A 19,138-nucleotide genomic window follows, 5' to 3' on the forward strand; every position below is an offset into this window, starting at 1 on the left:
ACATGGGAACCAGTTGTAAACAAAACACTGATATATTAGCACCTCATTAAGGTTTAGCTTTTAAATGCATCTGCACCTGGAAACAGGGTGGGTAGATAAGAGAGTGGGTGGGATCTGAAGCCTGTAAGTGTCAGTGAAACATCGCCTCTTACCAAAGCTAACCTCTGCGGCCTGATACATCATGGGCACCTTGATCACATTCCCATCTGAGAGCACAAACGGCAGATTCTGGGTGTTGGTGAACATGAACTGCTTCTGCCAGACGCCCTTGAAGGCCACTGTGTTGACCAGGGCCACCTGCGGCCGGTGTCCCCACCAAAGAGCCTCTGCTTGGGCCTCGCCCGAGCCTGACAGCTCACCGCTGACGCTTCCTGCCAGGAGATGCCATGACTCATCTGAAACGCACAACGGAAGGTCAATGTACAGACCACCTGACCTACAGGCCATGTAGCAGATAACACAATCTGTAGAAATGTTTGAAAATGGGTTAGAAATTCATGTTTTTTCTCATAAGGGTTCCAAAGAAACCTCTGCTTTGAAAATTGGAATTAAAACTGCTTTAATATATTTTCTAACACCAGGGGGCAGAGGAACGCCACGAGCTAAAAATAATATCTCTCTTATGTTTTTATTGCCAACATATTAGGAAGCCGCTGCCCAGCAGAAAAGGATTGTCATCATCTCAGTGAAGTCAAGTTTTAGTTTGCTGTTGTGTGGTCAGTGTGAGAGGACTTGATCTAAGTGTGCTTTCACAAACAGGAATGCACAGGATGTGCATTAAACCAAAGCACTCTGAAAATCTCCACATCAATGTTAATTTTACTGCAGGATCCATGCCACCCTAATCTGTGTCAGCATAAGAGTAAAAGTTAGTGGGAGCTCTGTCTGGGTTACCTTGCTGGTGTCCCGCTCGCTCCGGTTGGCTGTGGGTTTGATTGGGCTGGCTGAAGTTGGCTCGGACCACGCTGGTGTTGGCCCACTCTGATGCAAGCTGTGTGAACCCAGGCAGGAGCTGGACACCACTCTGGATGAATAATGTGCAGGTCTGCTGCAGCCACATGCCCTGGCTGTTGTTGTTCATGTTGGCCTGGGAGTGCGACAGGAAGTCTTGTACGTGGGCATCTGCAGAAAAGGAAGACACAGATGTTTTTTCTACCCAGCTGTTGTCAACTACAGCCAGACGAGTTAGTTAGTTAGTTAGTTAGTTAGTTAGTTAGTTAGTTAGTTAGTTAGTTAGTTAGTTAAAATGATCTACACACAAGTCAAACACCGCTTTTCAGTGCTTGCTCTGAAAAGAAACCCTTCTGGAAACACGTCTTGCAATTCGAGCACCTTATTTGTGCACCTATTATTGTAGCTTTTAATGAACTTTCACTGCAGTGGTCACAATGGCATAAAGATATGCATGTCTAGAATCACACCTCTGGGGATTATATCTACAGCTATCTTTGCCTTGAATTCTCCCACTGATTTCAATTCAGGATTCTTTGATGACCATGTCTTTCGGTGTCGTGGAAATCCTTTTTATTTCATGATGGAAGCTAAATTAGAGCCTAAAGTCATCACTAGGAAGAGGTGGAGATAAATCCCCAGGTGTAATTTTCATTTTGTTTGTAAATTAAACACCTAACCTCTTGACCCAAAGGCCGAGCTGAAGAAGTCGTTAATGAGATTAGAGTTGGTGTAGAGGCAGGTATTATGGCTCCAGACACCACTATGCTCTGCAGGGCAAACAGCAGCAGGAGCACTGCTCCACACCACCTGGTACCAACAGCACTGAGGGCCACCCTCTTTCAGCCTCTTTCACACAGCATAAGGAGCCTCTAATGCCACCTGGATAAAAACGTACATTTCCATTCCTATATTTAAAAATTTTAAAAGAGGAAATATCAGAAACCTACCATTCACATTGTAGCCCAGTGTTCCCTCCAGCTGAGCAAGTGTGTTGCCCCTGGCGCCAAGCTGCAGGAGCGCGAGAGACAAGGAGACGCTAACTGGCGACACGATCAAGTTGGAGTTGTTCTCCGTCTCTGTGAGAGTCTGGTAGAGGCTGATGGCGAACCTGGTGTGCAGCTCCCTCATGCTGTCCTGAAGGCTGTTGTTGCAGTAGCTTCTCTCCACCAACCAGAAGCAAATGATGAGTGAGGCCACTGGCAGCCGACACATCTCCTCAGTGCTGCACGAGAGGATGTGTCCACAGGGTGCGACACGCGGACAAAAGCACAAAATTCTGGAAGATGAAAAAAAAAGAATAAAAAAAACTCCAATGCAGCAATGAAATCAAACAACATGCAACTATTTAAGGGTTTTATGTTTTATAGGAATGAGTGGGACACATTTTAACCACTCTATCCATCCCAGACAGGTGGGTCCGCTGGGATTCCTGCATCCTGCTTGTGGATCACTCAGTTATCAAATGTGGGAGCCTACAACGAGCTGGCATACAGCAAAGCAGACCTGCACCACTCAAAAAGGGAAGCTTTAATATTACCTTTTCATGATGCTCAGTGTAGTACTTTCTCCATATAAGGGTAAGCAGATTTGGCCTATCCTGAGTGAAAAGCTGTTTCTGGCAAGCTGCCACAATGAAATGATTTTCACATGTCAATACATGACTACAAATAATAACGAAACCCAGTTTAGTTAATGTAGGATTAATACTGCAGATTTCTCTCAAATAAAAAGTAAGATTTTAAATTTAGGACATTCCTTTTATTTGGAGATCAAAGTGTTGAAATGCATCTTTCTCTAAGAGGTAAAAGTAAAATATGTCAGTGCTGCACTTTTAAGGTACACTTTTGGATGGCTCAATGCATTTAACATGATAATTTTCTGTTGTGATGATAACTATCGGTGCAGCTGTGTGTCGTACCTGCGGACAGGTGAGGTAGTTTCCGTTCAACTGTTCTCTGACTGGACACAGACCATTCAGCCTCTGGAGCGGACCTGTGTCCTGTCTGTCCCCTGCCGTCAGTCACTGTCCCCCGGCTTCCTGTCAGTAGAGTAACCCCTCTTCTGCTCTCGGCTGTTAGCCTCTGGTTCAGTCTGAAGCGGTCTGTAGTCATAAGACCGTGTTTAAAGGGGAACGCTCCGCTCCGTGTTTGTGGTCTCCGTCGGCGATGTCCGTACCACTCGTCCGGGATTCCTACCTCCGCGGGGCTATAAGGAGCCAGGCGGAGGGAGGCATGTCACCGACCAGCAAATCCCAAACCAGGCAGAGAGGGGAAAAAACACCCACACACGAGTGCACAGAGGGGCAGGCATGCATCTGAAAATGCTACTGTGGAGACTCCTAATTGCTTACTACTAATAAAAGTCAAACACATTGAGGGATAAACCGTTAAAAAATGTATTATAAATAAGCTAGAGGCGAAACAACAGGCTGCTTAAAGCATGTGGCTTACGAATAGTTCAGCACTTTGGGAAATTAAAGTATTTCTTTGAGTTATTAGTTCTTATATTAGTAGTTAACATTGGTAGCTTTCATATTTGCCCTTTAGTGCAGCCCTTTAGCATAACTGGTACAATAAACAGCTAGCCTGTCTAAAAGTATAAAAAACTGTATGGCAGTAACTCTTTAAGCCCACCAGTGTTACTTTTATACCACACAAAAACTTTTATGTTTGCAGTAAGTTTCTTTCTGATTCACCCTAGCTTCCTGAGTCATTAGTTTAGGACTTTTTGTGTGTTTAGCGTTTTTATATACCTGTTTTAGGACAGTACATTATGATTGTCACAGTGGGGTTTAAGCTTTTTCATTGGCAGGTGTTTCTACAAAGGCAGCTCACTATTGTTGTTATCTGTACATGGACATGGCAGAGTTGGTTTTCTGTGCAGTACAGGCCAATAAAGAAGATTGTGCTCGAGGTCTGTTGCTTTATTATTCTGTTTTTAAGCACAGAGTGAATAAGCAAAAATACCTTCTACATCAATAAAGTGGTGCACGCTAATAAGCATAGAAAGTATAAAACATGGTTGAAACAGTCATGGATTGGCCTCCCCAGAGCCTGGACCTCAACATCAATAAAGCACTGTGGGACTGACTTGACAGAGAACAGAGCAAAAGACAGCCAACATCCAAAGAAGAGCTTTGATTGTCCTTCAAGAAGTCTGGAGAACAATTCCTGAGCACTAATTAAGTAAATTTCATGAAAGCTTGCCAAAGAAACTTAAGGCTGTGTTGAAAATAAAGGTGGTCTTACCAAATATTGGTATATACTGTATACCAATATTATATACCGTATTTCTGTGTATGTTTGCGCATGTTTCACAAGAATCACTGCACCTTTTCCCCATTTTCCTAGAAAAATATCTCAGCTTGCACAGTACTGTGATTTGATCATATCACATCGATCTTGAGGTTATAATGTTTGTGTAAGAGGCTGACTACTGCAAACACCTGCTTGTTTTTTTGAAGGTCACACAGACACACTCACTAAGACATCCATTCTGTTATACAAGTGCTTTGGCCTTTTGTTGTGATGATCAAAAGACATTTTTGCTTTGAGCGTCACACTACTGTGTCAGCATTTTTTAATTGGTATCGCTCTGTGAGATGTGGAAGCGTTGCTCCAACATGTGACGCATAACAGCATCTCAGCCTTCAAGAAACAACATTATATGAAACAACAGACTTTGAATGAGGTTTTTAAAAGTGTTTAGACATAATATTGTAGGGTTACAATGTAAGCACCTTAAGACAGAGAGAGAAGTCTTAGTAGTTATGTTATGAAACAGATTCTTCTTCCTCATCCTTATACCTACACATTACCTATGTAGTCTTCACATATGCTTACAGTATGTGTTCCATTACTAACATTCACCATGACATTATTATTGCATTTTGATTAAAAAAAACAACAACCCAAAAACATGAAGAATTGCAAATATTTGATCACGGTATGCCCTTTTTTTCACCTAAAATCAGTCTGCTCTGGAGTGATCTGCCCCTCAACTGTCCCTCTTAATTGGGGAAATGAGAGTCAGCAAAATAAATTGTGGGTATTTTTCCCATGAAGACAGAGCATGATTGGTAGCCATCAGGTATTTGGCAGCTTTGACTAACAGTGGATTCCAGCCATTACTGGACTTGACTAATTAGTGAAGCTGTGGCTTGGCTTCATTAACCAGAGTCAACGCATTCTTTAAAACCCAACTCTCCGACTCTAAAGGCAGGAATTTGGAATTTTAAGGACTTTGTTGGAGAACATGAGACATCACAGTGACTGACCAAAGACAATTCTTTGTAAAGATGCCACCACTGACAGCAGCTTTCATCTTGGTGGACAAGGGGCCTTTGGTGCAACACTATGTTAGAAATTCACATTGGTGAAGTAGAAATACTGGTTTGTACTCTCTACTTCTGATCCCTGGACATGCTACAAAGTGAGCTTCAGCTGCACTCAGAGTTCAAGATGCAGGTCAACTTACTCTACAGTGTTGCTGTAGAGTAACCTCCAAAGGGTTATATTCAAACGTTGATGTTTTATGGTGATGTCAGCAAATCCTCAAAAATGACATCTGGATTGTTTTCATGGCTCATTTGTGCTGATGTACAATGATTAACATATTGCTTTAAAGTTTGGGGAAAACAGTGAAAACTAAAGCTTTTTGCCTGTCATTTGACCTTGAAGCATTACATACTAAAATGGCGCTTGTTGCAGCTTTACAGTATGATTGGAGCAGAATTGGATTCTATAAGCTTTTTTGTAAGAGTGTTATACAGCTCTCTCAAAGTTTTTATTCATTTTGCCACTTGGTGTGATCTTGACCTTGACCCAAGTTTCACCAAAATTAAATCTGCTCGAGCTCTTATTGGTATCTAGCATCACACAGAGTTTGAAAATGATATCTTGAAAACTGTGGAGGCTGGACAGCTAATAAAGAGACTGATGGGCAAACAGACAGATGGAACCAAACACTGATAACACAGTCATCATCACTGCTCTTTGAGTAAGCAGCTACTTGGTCATTGAAGCGGCGCCCTTGCATGACAGCTGGCTTGTACCAGGCTACAGTGAAGACTATACTACAAGGCAAAGCACTTTAAGTCTTGCAGTTCTTATATAGACTGGGCCCAAGTGCGAACCCTAAGTTCATGCTCTGTCTGAAACTAGCCATGTTAGCTCTCTGTTTAAGCCAACTTTCTTTTGATTGGCTGTTGCTTGCTTGGTTTTTAATGAAGTGGTGATCTTGTATGGAAGGTTGTTTCCTCCACTGAAAATATTTTTGGGTTGTTTTTTTTTTTTTGCCATCCATAAGAAAAAGATTTGGCTTAGTATGTCACAGTTGTGAGATAACAACTCAAAAATGTTATGTAGCTCTGCCTAGGTTTATTTATTTATATATTTTTGAGTGGTGGGAACTAGTTTCTATACTTTGAGCCCTGGGTGTCCCACTGCGCGACAAAGATGCCCAATCTACCTTGGACCACAATCCCCAAGGGAGCAGGCCAGCAACCGCGCCAAGACATCCAGTGAGCTACCCCGGAGTCACCAAGCGCTTAAAGATATCTGCTCTCTTTGACATCATAGAGATCAAAGAGTATGGAAAAAATTGCAAACTGAGCATTCAGAGCCTTCTGACACATCATTCATTCACTGACACACACGAACACACACTTTGCAATCATTTTCAGTTTCTCCTTGGTCACTTTATATCTCTTTGTGGTTGTTTTTCACCTATTTATGCAGAACTCAAATGTAGTGCTATGCTAACTGAAAATGTAGTTAATACTAGAGATGAAGAGAAGCTGTTGATTCCTGTCTAAAGCCACCATTCCCTGCAGATCTACCTGACACTCCTTTGCACACATATTATGTTATATAATAAAATTAATGATGTAAGAGGCGCTCCCTTAGGTTCCTGGGCACATATCTGGTTGGTTTGTTCAGGTAACGATCCATGCCAACACCTTTCATGTGCACATGCATTCAGCTTTTTGTTTCCAAGAGCTTAGAAATATTCAGTGAAGTTTTTTTTCCTTCCCGAAAGCAGCACCGTTAGTTGATGAGTATTTGTGCAACTCTGTGATATCTCTGCCTTTCTCCACATAGCAGCAACTTAATCCCTAACTAGTGGAGGCTATCCCCAGGCTCTCCATTCATATCCTTCACTGCAGTCTTCTCTCCACCCAGTGACTTTTACCCTTGCAGGGAAAATAAAGGTCATCTGAGGTCACAGTGTAGAAAGCAATGAAGAGGAACTATTACAACTAAAATCAACACAAGAAAAAAGAAGACAATAAAATGAAGGTGACAAAGGATTGAGAGAAAGCAGCTTATATATAGTTGTAGAAATGATGTGACAGACTCACTTACTCTGCTTCACCTCCAGTGGCCTACTTCCCTTCGGGCCCCGGGGCCTTGGGGCAGTTCATTAGGATTAAAGGGGATGCGGGTGTGTGGGGCCGGGCCAGGCTGCAACAACGCCGGTGTCGCCAGAGCGATCTGCCAGGTACGCCACGGCGGATTAGAGCCAGTAGTGCTGGCACTGGGAGAGGGGCGACGTGAGGGGACGTGTCCCGTGCAAGCATCACCTCACGGGGACATGAGCGTGGCTCGGGAGAGTTATGGGAAAAATCTCGGTTTTACTTTTTAATTTTCTTTGAAGCACAAGAAATTGGAAGTGGGTGTGGAAACAGCGGGTACTATGTGGGAAACTGGAAATACCCTAAATGTTTAAGAAAGTATCCCATGCTGCAACAAAGAAATAAAACATCAATGACACAAAAGCATCATTTTTGAAGCTTTTAAGAATCAGACAAAGTAACTGTAAAGCAGCTGTAGTTGTAACTTTTAAAATCCTATTTCTGTTTCACTATAGCACCATCTGCTGCCAGTTAATATAATCTCTTCACAGCCTAGTCAGACATCTGTTAACATTAAAAAGTCATAGTGGGACATAATTAAAACGAATTCGTTAGGGAAGGCACAGATAATTTGGTATATTTATATCGGTTTGTCAGGGTTTGCACACCCGCCTAAGGTCACAAGGCTGTGTTGTTTAAACAACACCTAGTTGGTACAAAGAGTGCAAACAAAATAACCAGCCCAAACTGTTGATATAAAGAAGGATGAATCCATGCTTTCATGTTGTTTATGCCTAATTCTGACGCCACCATCCAAATGTCACAGCAGAAATTGAGACAGGCGTGGCACCTGCACACGTTGGTCCTAACGAGCGGATATTTGAGTTACTGTTGCCTTCCTGTGAGCTCAAAGCAGTCTGGCTATTCTCCAGTGACCCCCAGTAACAACCAGGTATTTTCACCAAACTTCCACTCACTGGATATTTTCTCTGTTTTGGACCGTTCACTGTAAACTCTACAGACAGTTGTGTGGGGAAACTGCCAGTAGATCACCCATCTGCCACCAACAACCATGCAACAGTCAATGTCACCTTATTAACTTCTTCCCCTTTCTGATGATTAATTTCAGCATGGGCTAATTAGATATTTGTGTGAACGAGTGGCCAGTGAGCGTATAATTAAAATAGTAATGAATGCAGAGTTATTATACAATTTCACTGTAAGGAAAACTATACCGTTCCCCTTTATGCTAATAGCTTTATTAAACATACTGTTAAGTGGTATACTTATGGATACATAATAACTGGGCACTTCTGACTCATATCTATAGGGCTGATTACCAGTGATAACATCCATCCAATCAAGTGAATCTGGTAATCAATAATCTATCAGACCTATAATCAGGTTTTCTTTTTTATGTATATATTTCTAACCCAATTTGAAAATCCACTATCCTCCTTTTTCTGTCTTCCCTGCCTCTACATTGTGTCTTCTCTATATTTAAGTGATTTTCAGATCTTTGTTTTTTGTTTTTTTACATGTTGCAGAGCCCTGTAGTCCAACTATTATTCATTTCAACAGTTTCCTTGCACAGATTTTTAAAATTTTATACATTTAATCTAAGTTGTTGAACAAATTTTCCAAAACTGTCTGGGATCTCAGGATCTCAGCTTGCAGACTGATCTATTTTCCAGACTTGGCCCGAAGAGGTAATATATTACACAAATCTCTGTGTTGATTGGTGGATGATTACATCACCTCCTCAGGGTTGCAAGGTTTCACCATGACAACCAATGTGCACTAATGTTGGATATTTCTTCTTCAGACTGTGGACCACACAGGCAGGCTCGCACCTGCGTAAGTGCTCAAACAGTGCAGAGAGACAGCTTTCACAGTTCGAGCTGAAACGAGAGGTCGTTAAAGATTTTCCCGAGACGCAGAAGAGAGTTGCAGACCTCAGTGAAACAGCTCTGACACATGCAGATACTGTTTCAGTGAGTCCTTGAAAGCCTGTGGAGAGATTACCTGAATTTATTCATGTGGAGATTACTTCAAAGGCGAGACCCAACTCTTAAGTAGTAATAAAAAGAAAATCACTAGAAGTGAAACTCTTGTACTCAAGTTACTTCTTTAACCTCAAAGTTCAGCACAAGAGGGCAGCACTGCATTGTATTGAAATACTTTATTGTAGTCTCCACATTCCAAGAAAAGTCTCTTAAGAAGATATCTTTTTCATATTTTTGCAAGTAATTTGTATTTAGGGAATTATTTTTTTATTATAACAATGCTTCTTACACTGCTGGAAAGCCTTTCCACATAAACTGTGCCACATCTGCAAGGAAAAATGCATTTTGAAGGTTGAACAGCAGATTGAGTATTTGGTTTGAACTCATGAGAAATTTGCCAAATCTCTTCTGCCAATGCCAAACAACTTATTCTGCTGTTGACTCCTATTTTGAGGTTCTGGTACCCCAGGTGCTTACAATCGTATCCCTTATGAGCAGCACCTGTGAGCATGGACCCTACTACAGCGCTCAGTTGGTGTCTGCGCCAAGCATACCGTGTTTGACTGATCTGGATATGGCCCTTCCTACAAAAGTTGGTGTGAAACCTGGTACCATCTCTAATGGGGGATGTCAGAGACAGGCCATGAAATTGGCATCTCAAGAAGAAAAAGAAGACACCACAGGAAGACCATTTCCTCACCTGAACCTGAACATGTGGGGAACGTTACGTTATAATTTGTGCAGATTCTGTCTACGGCAGTACACATAGAACATCATGCTGATTGCTGCACCGACACAGTAACACCTTTTGGTGGAGACGTGATGGTGTGGGGAGGGATCTGCCTCACTAGGAAAACGAGCCTTGTCATCATTGAAGGAAATCTCAGTGCAGAGATTCCAGTGACAGTCCCATATCTCCACAGTCTGGGACTGAACTCTATCTTCCAAGATCACACCCACCTCAAAGAGCAGGTTTATTGGAGACTACCTCCAGAATTTAAAAATGGAGAGGATGGAATTACCTGCCTGCAGTCCTGACCTCAACCCTGCTTATGGGATCAGCTTGGACATGATGTTCGTGCCAGAGTGACCAACACAATCACATTTGCCTACTTGTGACAAATGCTGGTTGAAGAATGTGATGTAATCCCACAGCAATACTACCGAGGCCCCTCTTTGTTAAAAGAATAAATTATTAAATTGCCAATTTGTCTAAAGTCTTCAAATTTCAGTTATCCAGTCCAGTAAACAACACCAAACAAGAGCCAGTAACAGAATCTGCTGTTTGGCATTGGCAAAGAAGATCTGGCAAGTTTTCATGGGCGCAACCTACAAATGCATTTTCCTTACAAATGTGGCACCATTTAAGGGGAAATAAACAGGCTTTCCAACAGTGTAAGATTTGTTGCCAAGAAGCATCACTACAAGAAATAATTTCCTTACTTTCAGTGCCAAGTTTAGATAAAACGTTCCCTTTGAACAGAAAGAAACTTGCAGGAGAATCATGTGTGTGTTATTGTTCCTGAATCTTATATCCTACTCTGTGGTGCAGCCTTCTGTACCTCTTGCACTTTTTATATTTACACAAAATGTCTTTTATTTTCACCATCTGGCTTCTTTTTAACATGCAAATGATCTTGTGCATATTTTTTTAAATATACTTACCACACACCTGACCACATTTACATTTACTATCACTCTTCATGTCTGAATTAAGGTTCATTTAAGGTTCTTAACCACTAAATTACAGACTATATGAAAAAAAGAATGAATGGGATCTTAAGTACAAATCAAAATAAACACATCCCCAGTCTGTGTACCTTAAAATGTGGAAGGAATTTAAAGCATTTCTCTTAACCGGAAGGATTGCTTTCCCTCTCGTGCTTCTCAAATTAATTTATGGCTACATTTCTTTGACCATTTAAGACCATATGACTGTACTCTAACTTTTAGTAGCTTCTGCTGCTTTCTCTGTGATAACTTTACATATTTTATCCACCAAGTTTGCAGATCCATGTACTTTTGAGTACTGTTAGTGTGTCAGTCTTATTTTGGACAGTGGCAGGCCCTTGATTTAAGAAAACTTTTTTTTTTTTTTTTATAGAAGAGCACTGGTGACCAACCTACTACCTGCACGGCAGTTTATGTTTAGCTTAAAGAGCTTTTTCTATGCATTTGGCAGCTTAATATTTCAAGATGCACAGTCTTCCAATTTTAAACCCATCAGATGAGGCATCCAGGCCAAAAGGACTTCACACAGGACTGAAATGCTAAATGTCTGGTGAAAGCATTAGTGGCAGAAATCTTCTTTTCACTTATATCATGTCAGTTTTTAATGTTGCCATTTGGTTAGGCCTACACAACAAATCTAATTGGTTATGATCAGTGATGTAGAAAACGTGACACCTACCCTACGTTTAATGGAGTGTTAAGCAACACATTTGAAAGGGGACAAACAATTTGCAATTTTATTAAATGTTTCTGTACACAGATATGCAACTTCTCCATTAAATGCGTGAAAGTAGATATGAAGTAGCATTTACAGAGTTTATATATACACATGCAAAAAAAAATGCAGCATTCACAAATATTTCAGAACAAACTTTGTGCTTTGCTTCAGTTTGCTGTTGTTGTTTTACTATCAAACACCAGGGGGCAGAGTAGAGCTTACATGATTGTCTCAGCACTAAGGTTTGATATTACTGACCAGAGTTAAGTCCTATGAGCCTTTAGCAAAAGATCAGATGTAGAATTCTTGTTCTTCCTCTTCTGTCGTGTCTTTCTCTTCAACTGGCACACTAATTATGCTGCAGCTGTCTGACTCGTTCACTGAAGCTGAGGACAGTGTGTTTGCACTGGTGCTTTGGGAACATGACAACTGCAAGGCAGACCGAGAGCTTTTGATGGAGAAGCTGTTTGGAGTCCGGCCCAGAGCGGCCGATTTGTAGGTGCCCTCTTGGGTGATGGGAGAGAGGTGGGGTCCGATGTCTTCTGGTGGGGCCGATAATGGCCGAGGAGTCTGTGGGAGGCTCGATTTGACGTACGCAGACACAACTGTGAGGTCCACACTGCTACCTGGATTTACCTTGTTTCCCGTGTCTACATCCGTCTCCTCTGCCCCGATCAGAGCGTCCACATTGAGGCGGAAGGGCGGGATGAGCGAAGAACTCCGGTGAAGGGAGTGGCTCCTGTAATTGGGGCTGGGACAAGGACCCGGAGAGGAACAGGCAGAGCGGGAGCTGGCTGAGCCCATGTTGGGTAGAGAGAAGAGGGATCCGGACCGATTGCCCGTCCAATGGGACCTCCAGCTGTCAGGATGTTGTTGGTCTGGCCACTGCTCCTGCTCATCTGGCTCCTCACATGCCAGAGGCATGGAGTAGTGGGAGGTCGGGTGGACTTTGGAACGAGGTGGCATCCGTTGATGGTAACGGCGGTTCCTGTGAGAGGTGGCGCTGCGGGTGAAGGTGGACGGAGCAGAGGCAGATTCAGTGACGGTGCATGATCTGTAGCAGGGATCATGTCTGTGTTTGCAGTATGCACCCTGGACCTGAATAGGAGGGAAAGAAAAGCAGTGAAAATATAGCGATTTGGGGTCAAGGGTCATATCACCACGTGGGATAGGTGGTAGGGCAAAAACAATTGTAGCTTATAAACTGCTTCCTTTAACCTGCCTATTCTGATAGTAGACTGTCTGTATGCTCTATTTGTTCACATGGGATCTGTGGGTTCAAGACCATTAACCTCCCTCTGTACAGGGCTTCCATGCAACAGGACACTCCTCACACAACATACAGGCAGCAAAGTGAAGGAGGAAGAAGTACAAGGGAACCCCGGGGTCTCCAAACACACCCCACACCCCCTGCTCTCACCCTGGCCTCTGAATGCTGATGACTTCTCCAGCTGTTGATGTGAGTCACAGAAGAACCCCCTGTGTACTGTACATATATCCATTCAGGATCTTAAAATCAGAGTGCGCTGTTCAGACAAATCGATGAAATATTACAAATCCAAAAAGGAAATTATGAGAAGCAGGAAACACATGAAGCAACACTCCCCTGTTCTGACATACAGTGACTGCTGTTGCTTTAAACATGTAAGGCAGCTGCAGCAGCAGGTTCTCGTCTATGATTTCCTCCTCTGTATATATTGAAATCCACAGCGCTCTGCTGATAGTTTCTCCATGTTTCTGTTCTCTTGTCAGCTCCGTCATCCGACTTTCCAACAAGACAATACAGACAGAAGCAATAACTTCCCACACAGCAGCCCCCAGACAATCTTCTGAAGCAGCACAGGGACTGAGGGGAATCTGCACATTTCCATATGTTGAACAATAAATATATAAAAAGAAGTTCAAAGTGATTTACAGCTTCCTCACAACAATCTACAGTCTGTTCAAGAAATCACTAAGTCTCTATTTCTAACCTCTATAAATACTCTGTCTGATAATGATAGGTTGAATCCAGTACAGCAAATATTCACTCAGTCACTTTATTATTGGGTACATGGCAGCAACTCAACGCATTCAGGCATGTAGACACTATTAAGGCAACCTGCTGAAGTTTTAACAGGCCATCAGAATGTGGATGATTTGGTGATTTGAGTGATTGAACAGGCAAGTCCAACTATTTTGAAAACTGGTGATTTGAGATTTCCCCCACAAACACATCTAGGGTTTAAACAGATGGTCAGAAAAAAGGAAAATATCCAGTGATATGGATCACGTCTCGTTGATGCAAGAGGTCAGAGGAGAATGACAAGACTGCTTCGTGCTGATAAGCATCTCTGAATGCACATTACATCAAACCTCGAAGCTGCTGATGAGCAGAGGAACCGACTGCATGACACTCCTGTCAGCAAACAACAGGAAACTGAGGCTATAGTTCAGAAAGACTCAACATACTGGACAACAGAAGATAGAAAAATGAGCCTTGATGTCATTTAGATGGTAGTTTCAGACAATATGTTACTGCAGCATAATTATAATGCAAAAATTCTGCTCAGTTCAAAGCAGCTTTTCTTGAGATAATAAAACAAAAATTACAGTTACATAACACGAGCATCTGTATTTGCATCTCTGAAACTGTAATGTTTGGAAGTAACACACATACTTCACAACAGTGACGTGCTGCTTGCAGGGCTGGTTCCTGTAAACTGGAGAGAACTGTAAATGTTATCCAAGACTAAAAACTACATATTTTATTAGCTGTAACATTCTGGAGTTTTACTGATGCAACTCGGTTTAGTAAAATTACTCTTTGAACTGAGGAAGGGTTTTATTTTGAAAGTCTTTATGAGACAAAGCTGTAATCCAGGGTTTTGAGATTGGTTTATGGCAAAGAGGGTCCTCACAAGACTAAAGGTGCGTATGTGTGTGTGTATAAAAAGTGTAACAAAGCGCCCTGTGTTTTCTTCTCTCCCTGCTCAGTGTCTCAAAGTTGACTCTTTTATAAACCATCTCTCTCCTTTGTCTCCATCCTGCTCTCTGCTCTCAGTCCACTTCATCCTGTTTATCTTTTCCTTACTCTTCTTCTCTTTGTTTTTCTTGGTCTGCTTCTGCTCTCAAGCAGTGGCGTCACCTTTTCCTTGCATGATGCCCATTTATTCGTTCACTAAAGCACCGACTGAGACAAAGGTGGAGGACCAGCTACATTCTCTGTCAGCGTAATCTATCGAGCTTTACTAGGTACCATCAGTGAATGCTGACAGTAAAAGAGTTTAGACTGCACTGTAGCACAAATAGTGACATAGAAACACAATAACCTGCACTCATTTTGTGTTCACTAGGTTCATATTAATCCCAAAGCTTCCACAATTTCCTTTTTCCATCCGGACATTGGATAAAAATGTAACATTAGCTTCATTGTTTGGCCTTTAGTCATTTGTTGTGATTCTCTCATTGCTTAGACATTTGACAGATAGATGTGAGGCTCTAAGAAGTATATATATATATATATTTTTTTTAAGTAGATCTCTCAGCAGTTGTTCATTCTTTGTTTGTGGCTGATGCCAAACGAGTCTCAGTGTGCAGATCAGCTGCACACACTCGTTATTTACTAAAACTATTTTCTGTCCATGCGTGGGTGAAAGTTTCAATCCTCTGTCTACTATTAATACATGACAGCACGAGTTCAGCTTTCTGTGAGGACAAAATGCCAGTGAGGAGCCACAGCAGGACGCTGGGTAATGAGGCTGTTGACATGGTGATTATCAGACCCTAACTCTTGTAAGCTTTAGTTATCTGGGATAAGCCAGGTCAGCCGGATATATGACCTCAGGAAGGCAACACCACGACAACGGGACACTAATCCTCAACAATGCTGTGGAAAGCAACACATTTGGACTGTATTTATGTTTATAAACAAAACTCTTCACATGATGAGCTTTTGCTTATGTGTGGCAGTGTGACTGTGGTTTTCAAAACTGCGTTACTGAGGCGACGCTCTAGATGATCAAATAGGGAACCATTTTATGTTCCTGTTCCTCAGACCATGAAGAAAACAGAATCCGATTATAAGAAAGGACGATTTCTTTTCCAGACTTGCAGCATTCTGGAGGCTAAATTTACTAGAAAGCTGGAGCATTTTTGAAGCTGGCATGGTTATAAAAACTCCAGTTGATCAACAGAAACATTTAATGAGCTGGAGAATTTGTTCCTTTAATAAAAATTCATATTAATTTCATATGAATATGGAAAAGCATCTCCTATGGAGCACTTAGTGCTTTGAAGTGTCCAGTCAATAGTCATCCAAAGCAGGTTTTGTTAATGCATTAAATATTATAAGAATTTGTAATTTAGTAACAAATTGATGCCGAAAATTCTATTTGCTATGCTATGCTACTGTCTCTCAATGAAAGCAACAAACATATGTTGCATCATATGGATAAAAATAAAGAGAGAAATTAATACAGTGCTGTGCAAAGTCTGAAACCAGCCCTCATTTCTTTATATTTTGCTTCTGAGGAGCCATTGTAGCCTTGTACCTGACCATTTTCAGAGGAAGTTTTTTTGGTTGATAACCCACTCAACACTGACCTATGAATCATCTAAGTATAAAAAAGGCACTTAACTCAAGTGATGTACCAGTGTTGTATCCATGCATAACAGACACCTTAACAAAGAAGCAGTTTTAAATAGTATCTTTCGGCCCTTTGTTACCAAGCAGCCCGTCACAAAAACATAATTTGTTCCCATTTCTGTATTTCAACCTATGAAAAACACCAAAGATAAAAAACACAAAAAATTAAAAAAAATTTGAAACAAGTGATTTTGAGTATACTTTCAAAAACATTTTGTTTTGCAGAATCGGGAGGCCAAAACATTATCTACAGCAGATAAACAGTCTCTGAAAGTCCTGAGCTTAACAGGAAAACAGGAAAGAAATCTCATCACTGAAGCCTCATCAGAAATGGTCTCAGTGGAGGTTTGGCTGTCAAGAAGTTAAGGAAGGGAAATGGGGAGTAAAAGCTGAGAACTGGACTGGGAAAAAAATCTGTGGTAACTGGTCTGATGGAGTGAGGAATCTTAATTTTTAAACTTTGGTTCATCCTGTCATCAGTATGTATGGTGGAGGTCAGAAGAGAGGTGAGTATCTACAGCCATCCGTGGCTTCATTTTTCACCATGGCAGTGATCCCAAACACACTGCCAATGCAGCAAATGCAAACCTGGTTAGAAAAACACTGAATGGAATACTCTCGGTCATGGACTGACCTCCATAGAGTTCAGACTTCAACATTTCTGAAGCAGTGCGGGATCATCTTGACAGAGGACGGAACAAAAAGCAGCCAAATTCCAAACAAGAGCTTTGAATGTCCTTCAAGAAGCCCGGAGTAATATTCGCGTACATGTACAAACTGCTGTTGCCTTATATACTGCATTTCCATATTTGTTTACACATTTCAGTAAATTGTTGCACATATTTCCAATTTTCCCAGCAAAGTATAAAGAACTGAGGGGTGGCTTGAGACTTTTACACAGCACTAGATGCATGTGGTGATTTTTATTAGCGAGCCAATGAAAGAAAACAAAAATAGACAGAAATAAGTTTGACAGATTTTCACTATTACTCTAACACGTCAGAGTATTTATTATATACTGAAACGTTACAGCTGCATCTGTAGCTCCAGGTTCCCAGGAGGCTTGTGTTTTCTTGTTGGGAGCTGGGTGTTGCCATTATCCCAGCCTGACAAAATATACATACACTGTGCACAACTTTCTGTGAATAAAAACACTCCCTCTCTGCTTATCTGTACAAAGAGTGTTTTTACAGAATGTAGTTGATGTTTTGGGAGATAATTTATTCCTTTCATATCACTGTGCCTCTGTTTCACTTGCCTACATTTAATATATTTAATGTATTGTAGTCGCTGCAATGTGGAGGTCCATGTGACTTGATTCCAGGTGGCAGCTAAGCATCATGCATATGGCCCATTGTCATGATTTATTAGCTTATTGTTTCTCTCTGTGCCGTTCCAATCCCAGTAATGGACTGAAGCTTAATTGGCTTGAACTTTCAACACTACTTATCTCCGACCGCCTGGGCACATATCCCCCGATAGGTGATACCTTTCCAACAAGGGCCGCTTGATTCATGTCAGTCTTTATGTGGGTGTTTATATTCAAACCCACACAGGCTTTTCCAGCACCTTTCAATATGGAAAGATGGAGGAATTAAATTAAGGACCTACAATAAAATAACTGAATCCTTCTTGTCTGCTGTATGATCTTGTTATTTCTGGATTGAGAATCAGTCTGAACTGCTCTTCTTTTTCTTCCACCTATAAAACTGCCACTTTTGTCTGCTTCTCTTTTACACAATTAAACACAGATTCCAAACACTGCTGCACACCCAAGCCCATTTTCAGTGTGTTTTTCATCTTTCTTTTATTTTTTTACTCTTTTAATAGCATACAGTCGTACACAAAGGAAAGACTTGTGAATCGCTCCTTAGCATCATGTTTCAGGAGTTGAGCAACAACAAATCCTTTTACATGAGACCAGCTGGTTCCAACAACTAATTATAAACTTGCCTCATTTCATCAGATTAAACTGAAATTACTCGTGTAGGTTTTGGTGTATCTGCAGGTATAAAAACATAACACACTCTTTCAAAATAAATCACACCATGCAATTGTGTTGAGTTGTACTTTTCCTATGTTAAAGTTACAGTTCAGTGAGGGCCACTATATTCAAAAGAAGAGTAAGAAGTTCCCATTTGCAGGATTTCACCATGCCTCCATTGTGACACCTCCCCACCGTCCCAGATGCATATTTAGTGGAGACTGACTCAGCAGCTGCAAGACCCCCAGCAAAGACCACAGCAGGCATCATTAAGAGATCGATGTAACATTTATTAATACCCATACAGCACAAAAAGTGAAGGCGGGTAGCAAAGTGGTTTGCAGATGTGCAGCAACTGTGACTATGTAAATAAAGTGGTCCTTAATGAGACAGCCAAATGCGTATTTAAGCTGATGTGGGCAGGAAATTTTAAGGCACATATACATTTAAAAAAACAAAAAAAAAAACAGAATGAAAAACGCTTACCTGCAGTAGGATCTTATTTCCATCGTAGTCCTCCGTTTGCCAGCGCACCTCACTGATTGGGCTGCAAGGGTGTGGCAGCAGGGGCACCAGCACTCCGACGTCCCGGACCCTCACCTCCATTACTGCCGAGTCCAACACCAGGGGACTGTGGCCTCGTGGGAGTCTCTTAAAGGACAGCTGGATCTCCATATCAGGGTTGGAGTACACCACAAAGAAGCAAAAGTCATCCTTCTTTTGTGCAACCCTCCGCTGAAGCAGCAGCTTGTACAGCCGCACC

At 41.6% G+C, this 19,138-nt stretch overlaps 2 protein-coding genes across 2 annotated transcripts in view; both read right to left on the reverse strand.

Annotated features, from left to right (window-relative positions):
* LOC146556137 (putative serpin E3) overlaps positions 1 to 4,723 on the reverse strand; it is a 5,195-nt gene extending 472 nt beyond the window's left edge. The window contains exons 1-3 of the mRNA XM_085249643.1: positions 1,902 to 4,723; positions 895 to 1,122; positions 153 to 395 (exon numbers count right to left, since the gene is read on the reverse strand). Of these exons, the coding sequence (XP_085105769.1) occupies positions 153 to 395; positions 895 to 1,122; positions 1,902 to 2,166 (736 nt within the window). The 5' untranslated portion in view covers positions 2,167 to 4,723. The remainder of the gene's footprint in view (positions 1 to 152; positions 396 to 894; positions 1,123 to 1,901) is intronic.
* Positions 4,724 to 11,755: 7,032 nt separating this feature from the next.
* On the reverse strand, positions 11,756 to 19,137 carry LOC146556138 (protein FAM124A-like; the record flags this gene model as incomplete). Its single annotated transcript, XM_085249644.1, has 2 exons — positions 11,756 to 12,862; positions 18,862 to 19,137. Coding segments are annotated over 2 exons (1,083 nt in total), but the record flags the coding sequence as incomplete, so codon positions are not given.
* Between the last annotated feature and the right edge of the window lies 1 nt (position 19,138).

The sequence above is a fragment of the Mchenga conophoros genome, linkage group LG16 (assembly GCF_057382185.1).
Source record: "Mchenga conophoros isolate Kocher_MC1m ecotype Shallow Benthic linkage group LG16, M_conophoros_male_GT1.1, whole genome shotgun sequence".
Classification (NCBI taxonomy): Eukaryota; Metazoa; Chordata; class Actinopteri; order Cichliformes; family Cichlidae; genus Mchenga; species Mchenga conophoros.